Source organism: Salvia hispanica, chromosome 2 (genome assembly GCF_023119035.1).
Source record: "Salvia hispanica cultivar TCC Black 2014 chromosome 2, UniMelb_Shisp_WGS_1.0, whole genome shotgun sequence".
Taxonomy (NCBI): Eukaryota; Viridiplantae; Streptophyta; class Magnoliopsida; order Lamiales; family Lamiaceae; genus Salvia; species Salvia hispanica.
Genome location: NC_062966.1, coordinates 17655362 through 17662297, shown reverse-complemented (window position 1 = coordinate 17662297; position 6936 = coordinate 17655362). Strand labels below are relative to the sequence as shown.

The 6936-nt window shown below is 37.0% G+C and overlaps 2 protein-coding genes across 2 annotated transcripts; one reads left to right on the top strand and one right to left on the bottom strand.

The window, feature by feature from the left end:
• The first annotated feature begins 573 nt into the window (after positions 1-573).
• LOC125205242 (2-methylene-furan-3-one reductase) lies at positions 574-2064 on the top strand. Its single transcript, XM_048104074.1, has 4 exons — positions 574-970; positions 1075-1398; positions 1465-1624; positions 1696-2064. The coding sequence occupies exons 1-4, from the start codon at positions 596-598 to the stop codon at positions 1959-1961; spliced, it is 1125 nt and encodes a 374-aa protein (XP_047960031.1). The 5' UTR covers positions 574-595; the 3' UTR covers positions 1962-2064.
• Positions 2007-6341, bottom strand: LOC125205243 (carbonic anhydrase 2-like). The gene is made up of 9 exons (XM_048104075.1): positions 6250-6341; positions 5792-5857; positions 5453-5599; positions 4940-4988; positions 4734-4850; positions 4560-4613; positions 3629-3714; positions 2507-2612; positions 2007-2406 (listed from the first exon to the last, which is right to left on the bottom strand). Exons 2-9 carry the CDS (start codon positions 5842-5844, stop codon positions 2242-2244), a joined length of 777 nt encoding a protein of 258 aa, XP_047960032.1. The 5' UTR covers positions 5845-5857; positions 6250-6341; the 3' UTR covers positions 2007-2241.
• Between the last annotated feature and the right edge of the window lie 595 nt (positions 6342-6936).

Sequence of the window (6936 nt, the reverse complement as noted above, 5' to 3'; positions counted from 1 at the left end):
CCAAAACAGAGAAGAACTAACCATCCGTAAGGACAGGTTTATATTTCTCCAATAGGACATGTTTTAGCTCTATAGTTGTCTTTCTAAAACATGAGTAGTTTTCGGTGTAGTTCGTAATACTTGTTGTTGTTCCCGTCATGAAGTTCGAACACTTTATTTGTGGATGAAGAGGTATGGCCCCCTTCAACTCAGTTCTGTGGCAGCAATGGCAGAGGAAGAATCGCATCGATAGTCCTGAATAATCACTAGAAAGACCACTGAAAATGGTATGTGTATAACATGAAAGAGAGAGAGGCAATCAGGACAAAAACTGCAAGCCTTTACCATAATTTCAAAGTTCTTTGGAACTCAATGTTCACTATGTTACCATGTTTTTAGGTTAAAATTGGTCGATGGATTTGTACATTTTTTAGTACTCCGTTGAGAAATAGTATGTCTAAATACGTTGAATTGGCAAAAATTAGAAATGTGGGGTTGTTGTAGAACGTACCAGAATGTGGACCTCTGAATGAATGCCACATATTGAGAAATCCAAAAATAAGATGATATAAAAACATGAGGTTGAAAATGATGAGTTGGTAATTGAGTTGGTGCCATGGATTCAATCCTCTCCTCCTCCACCACTTTCCAACTGAGAAACCCCCTTCTCTCCCTCCACCAAACTCCATTATTCTCCTCCAAAATCACCATAAGCAAATCACAAAGAACCTTATCCTCTCTCAGAATATCTGCAGCTTCACAATCTGCTGCAACTTCCGCCGCCACGGCTTCTTCCATCGTGCCATCTGAAATGAAGGCATGGTCCTACTCCGAGTATGGCGGCGTCGACGTGTTGAAGCTTGACAACAATGTCGCAGTCCCTGAGATCAAGGAGGACCAGGTTCTGGTCAAAGTGGTTGCCGCTGCTCTCAACCCTGTCGATTCCAAAAGGCGAGCCGGCAAATTCAAGGCCACTGATTCGCCTCTTCCGGTAACTCTCCTTTCCCCTTTTCGAAACTAGCATGATTCTGCTTCTGCTTGTTGATATTGTAGTTAAACATAGATTCATAATTTGTTCATCCAAATGCGTATTAGACTGTTCCCGGGTATGATGTTGCTGGAGTGGTGGTGAAAGTAGGGAAGGAAGTGAAGGATTTGAAGGAAGGAGACGAAGTTTATGCAGATGTGAGTGAGAATACCTTGGAGGGGCCTAAACAGTTTGGATCCTTGGGGGAGTACACCGCCGTCGAGGAGAAACTGGTTGCTCTTAAGCCCAAAAACATTGGATTTGCAGAGGCAGCTTCCCTCCCTCTTGCACTTGAGACTGCCTATGAAGGCCTTGAAAGAGCTGCATTTTCCCAGGGCAAATCCATTCTTGTTCTTGGCGGAGCCGGTGGCGTCGGATCCCTCGTCATTCAGGTAGTGATGAGAGCTGAGAAAAAGTGTTCTTGAAATCTGCCTAACTCTCTCTTCTTCTCCTATCAGTTGGCGAAGCAAGTGTTTGGCGCTTCGAAAGTGGCTGCTACTGCTAGCACACCAAAGCTGGATCTTCTCACAAGCTTAGGAGCTGATTTGCCTATCGACTACACTAAACAAAACTTTGAAGACTTGCCGGACAAATTCGATCTAGTTTTCGACACTGTTGGTAAGATAACATACCTGAAAATGGATGTCTCAAAGTAAAATGGTGATTGCTGATGTGGGAAATGGGAACAGGGCAAGGCGATAGGGCTGTTAAGGCTTTGAAGGAAGGTGGGAGCGCTGTCGTCCTAACTGGCCCGGCCGAGCCACCCGGTTTTAGGTTTGTGATAACTTCGACAGGAGAGACCCTGAAGAAACTAAATCCTTATCTGGAGAGTGGGAAGCTCAAGGCCATTGTGGATCCTAAGGGGCCATTCCCTTTCGACAAGGTTCATGAAGCTTTCTCGTATCTGGAAACCGGTCGTGCTACTGGAAAGGTGGTCATATATCCTATTCCTTAGATTAATATATAATCAAAATCACCACAGTTATAAGAACAGAGAACATTAACTTTCACATGCCTTTTTGGCCATTTCAATAAGGGAAAGGTTGGTATTGTTCAAATACATGTCACTTCACTCAATGCACACACTTGCAAGGTTTCGAGACCTTGGCTATATCTATAACGGAAAATACCAAAAAAAATGTAGAAAGTAACCTCATTTTACAGTGAAGAGACCTTATTCTGTGGCGATGAAATGCCAGTAATATACAAAAAGCATGAATTAATGTTGGTATGGCTCATAGTGAGAGAGAAGGGGAAAGGTTGAAGTCGAGATTCCAGAGCTCGAATGCGCAGTTGACAAAGTCGTAGTGGCCTCCCATAAGCGACAGAGTTTTTTTCACCACAGCTTCCCTCACAAAGGGATATGTTAATAGGTTCCCCAGAGAAACATTCACTGCCTCCTGTTCATCATCATCATCACCATAACCAGTTTATATATATCAGATTCTTTTTCTCTTGCATTATATCAAAGCATCGAATGACTGGTTGAGGATTCGTTACCTTCTCCAGATGAGTGCATTGTTCGCCAAAATCCAAGTCTTTACATTCGGACCGCACCTTCGCCTTAGCCACCTTACAGATGTTCACCCACTCTTCTATGAAATCACTACAACCATTCGCAGAAAAAAATACAGTAAGTCGTAATAAAATTTCCTTTCTTGTTACTAATGGTGAAATTATGCGTCTTTAACACAAAATGCAGGATGAAATTAAAGTACAAAAGTATGCAACAAAGACAATAGAATAAGACATGAGGCAAGATTGCAATAAAAAAGGATAAGAAGCATAAAATAAGCACATTCCGAGTACAAGTAGTGATACTTTTGTATAAGCTACTGTAGGGTCCTATTCTAATGCTTATAGCATCGTAATCCAAAATCAAGACTAAATCTCCACCCTTGGATTTTAAAATGAGTGGATGAGATTAAAGCTCACAAATCTCACTAAATAGTAGACAAAATATCAACAAAAGGATAATATCGTCATTATGTTATCATATGATAATTTTCGTGAGTGTTTTTTTTATATCAACATTGTGTATTACAAATATCAACAATATGACATTAGAATATCAACACAAAGACAAGAAAATATCAACACATTTTTATTGAGATTGGACATGCATAATATTGAGATTTTGCCTATAATATATTGAGATTTTTTGTTGCATTTGTTGAAAATAAGATCAACATGTATGAAAATTGAAATATAATTTATCAAATTTCATCACCCGAACATCGTCGGAACATATGCAATTGAGATCTCGTTGGAATCCTTATTAAATTATCTTTAATTTGATATATTTTTTGCAAAAAAATAATTTAAATTGAGAGATGTTACGTAAATTTAAAGATTTGAGATGATTTTGAGGAGAGAGAAAGTAATTAGTTATAATTACTATGTATAGGATAGGATTTGACATTAATATCCTTTTAATTTAATTAATAATTATTTAAATTTAAAATATATTATACTTGGCATAATATCAACCACGAGATCTTCTAATTTAATGGTTAAAAATTGGTCTCAATTTTGGATTGATAATTAGTTAGCAATTGATCATATCCGGCCATTGTAATAAAATAACAAAGGGATGTGAAGGGAACATAACAGAACACTAACCTCTGCGTGGTCCCATCATCAGGGATGGACATGAGGCCCTTTATCCCTCCACAACAGCTATGTCCAATTACTAATATATTCTCCACCTAACAATACAAATTTCTTCTAATCAATAAAAATCACATGTATCAAAGAATAAATACTAAAGTAAACATTTTTTCAACTAATAAAATGACTCATTTGGCGTTGTCTATATTAGTCAAATTAAATCATTGAACAAAGTAATGATTATGAGGATGAGGAATCTATTCCCAGCTAGTTCAACATGCGTGAGCACCTTCTGTGGTGAAGGGTACGAAAAGTACTGGCATATGATTGATGAATAGTTTAGTTTATGCGATTTAATTCAGAATATACCTAAAACTATTTACTTGATCACCCTTCAACTATAAGATGGATCTTCCTTTTTCTTAAAGAGAATTTGAAGCTGTTTAGTACTGATTCCCACAGCCAAATTTAAGTTTTTGATTGAATTTTGGAAATTATGACTATTTGACTTCCACATTAAGGAACACTTTATCCTAAAGGAGAAAACAACACTAGCAAAAAAAGTGTTTGTGGAATTAGGTTGTCCTGTGGCTGAGAAAGTGGCACATATATATATATTAATACCATTAAGAAGTTTGTGGTATATGTCTGCAGAATTTTTCATCTTTCCACATATACTAACCACAACTTTTACTTTTGGTTATCAACTTATTAAGTTGTAGATAAGCACGTACAAATAATTGTTGACACCAAGAAGAATTAAGGTTTATCTACCCAAAAAAAAGTAGACAAACTTTATGATTTTTGCAACTTAATCCAAAATTTTAATTTATACACAAATATTGATACTTGATTGAAAGATACATCTTTCTAAGATAATTGACTCCAGTATTAAAAGTTTAGAAGTAAAATTAAAATATAAAAAGTAAAGAATAATAACCACCTTCAGATGAATCACTGCGTATTCAATTGCAGCCCCCATCCCTGAATATTTCTTCTGCAAATATTAACCATGGTTAGCTTACTTGGGAAAAGCATCACGAATAAATAGATAAAGACACTTGAATACTTTATTAAAGAATTAAAAGTAGTATTATTATTTGGGTTTGGTGTTTACCTGATCATATGGTGGAACCATGCTAGCAATGTTCCGCACCATAAAAGCCTCACCAGGTTGGAAATTCAATATGTGCGAAGGGCATACTCGCGAATCAGAGCAAGCAAATACCAAAAACTGCGTTTATTCATTACATCAAATTTTAAATGGTAAACTGTCAAATAATCCAGTCTTGTTGTATACATTAATTTTGATCTTGTGATTACCTTTGGAGTTTGGGTTTTGGACAGTTCCTCGTACAAAGCAGGATTTTTCCTATGGAACAAATTTGAGTTTAATAGTGCTAGTAAAATCAAAACTAGACATGGTAGCATGCCAAATGACGTAACACAAAGGGAATTAACGAGGAAGTTGATTGTAATTACGATATAAAAAATGAGTAATGCTTATCAGTTATCGCTACTTGTTGCACCTATCAATTATTGGCGCAAATGAAGGAGGACCACTCATTTCCCACTTGAATCAATCCCATCAAAATAGTGGAAAGATCCCATCTAATGAATGCTTATAAACATCACGTCCTAATAAATAAACTAACTAAAAAAGTCGCAATTAAGGCCCCTGGTAATTAATTAAATATTCGGATCAGCATAGGGTTAACACCGTAAATTAACATCTCCAAGAATCTCGCAGTTATTTTTTATTATCATTATTTTATGGTTTAAAACGCATTTAATTTCCATCTTATCCTCAAAAATCTGAAATGAAAGTCAACATACTCGTAATTGTCCTTCTTGAAATGCTCGAACCCGGCCTGAATCCTGGCAACCGGGTCGAAGCCCGCCTTTGAGGCTGCCGCGCCCGAGAGCTCCGTCATCAGCTTCTTAACCTTGGCCGCTGCTGCACCTTCCAATTCGCCGTTCTCACTGGAGGACAAAAATAATAAAGCAGTCAGGGTGGGGCCCAGGGATGAATGGGTGTTGAAATGAAATTCCTGATGATTTATAGGCCGACTAATCCGGCCGTAGCGGAAGATAGCTTCATCTGCCTCGGGAAAGGCGCAATTTAGTTTTCTGGTGGGGGAATCCCGAGGCCAGAATCGGAAGAGAATTGAATACCTCAGAAGCTTCTTAAGTCCTGCGATGGCTTCCTCGTATACCTCCAAAGCCATTTCACTCTCTTTTCTGCACAAAACAAAAAAAAAATGTCCACAATTTATCTAAATACATCATCCAAATAAACTTGCCTAAATTCATCAAATGTGCATGCTAGGTCGCCAATTTTATCTCCAAAAAGAATCACAGGTTGGTCAAATCGAAATTAACAAATCTGCTGGAATATAGATTTTGTATTCAACCTCTGATCACAATGATCCGCCCAAAAAACATGCTAAACATTTTGAAAATCCCCAAAACAATAATTGTAACTGAGTAAACAAGAGATCGCATGTTAAATGTTGGATTCACGGTGTGAGAATTAAAAATAAATGGAAAGGAATGGAGGTAGCAATTGGAAGAAATAAGAAGGAAAAAAAAGGGGAATAATGAATCGTGGGGGAGGGGATGATGATACGTACCTTTTTCGCCTGAGAAATCTTTTGTCTCTGACTCGGAATAAACCAATGCGTCCTAAAGGGCAGGCCGATCTTGTTCTATTATAGTAGTGCGTATGGGTGAAGAAGTAACCATGGTTAGATGATGCCTAACCGTGGTTAGTGAGAGATGACTGAATATTCAACGCAGCAGGCAGCAGCACATCAAAACGTGTGGGACTGGACCGACTCGGCCTCACCCTTTTTCTCATTTTTTTCCTCTTTCTAATTACATTTTCCTAATCTCGATTGCTTTCTATATTTCTTCACTCTAATTTATGCTCACTAGTCACTACAACACTAATATGTGTATTTTGTAAACTCTCATTAAATCTGACAAACTGCTCAAACACTTACGTACGAGGATGATAATTTACTCAATTAGGATTCACTAATCATTAATTAGTAACTACAATTCACAGATTACATTTATGATTCAGTTAAATGGAAATAACCTTACAATTTACAATATTTTGTACTAATATTTTAGAAATGTTATATGGAAGATCTACATCAATTGATTAAAATTCATCAATTTTAATTTCAGAAACAAATTGTACATCATCAAAATAATAGACTTAATTTTTTTCGCAGCAAAGTAGACATGTATCTGAACAAATTCTCAACAATCACAAAAACCGACATGGTGTAATTTTTTTTTTTTTATCTCAG

What these genes read in the sequence shown, in the direction of transcription:
- LOC125205243 (XM_048104075.1), bottom strand. Translation starts at nt 5,844, where the DNA reads ATGGCTTTGGAGGTATACGAGGAAGCCATCGCAGGACTTAAGAAGCTT. An exon ending in TTCAAGAAGGACAATTACGA is followed by an intron (nt 4,989 to 5,452) that starts GTATGTTGACTT and finishes TTTGTTCCATAG; the next exon opens with GAAAAATCCTGCTTTGTACG. An exon ending in AATGCACTCATCTGGAGAAG is followed by an intron (nt 2,407 to 2,506) that starts GTAACGAATCCT and finishes GATGATGAACAG; the next exon opens with GAGGCAGTGAATGTTTCTCT.
- LOC125205242 (XM_048104074.1), top strand. Translation starts at nt 596, where the DNA reads ATGGATTCAATCCTCTCCTCCTCCACCACTTTCCAACTGAGAAACCCC. An exon ending in TCGGATCCCTCGTCATTCAG is followed by an intron (nt 1,399 to 1,464) that starts GTAGTGATGAGA and finishes TTCTCCTATCAG; the next exon opens with TTGGCGAAGCAAGTGTTTGG. An exon ending in TCTAGTTTTCGACACTGTTG is followed by an intron (nt 1,625 to 1,695) that starts GTAAGATAACAT and finishes AAATGGGAACAG; the next exon opens with GGCAAGGCGATAGGGCTGTT.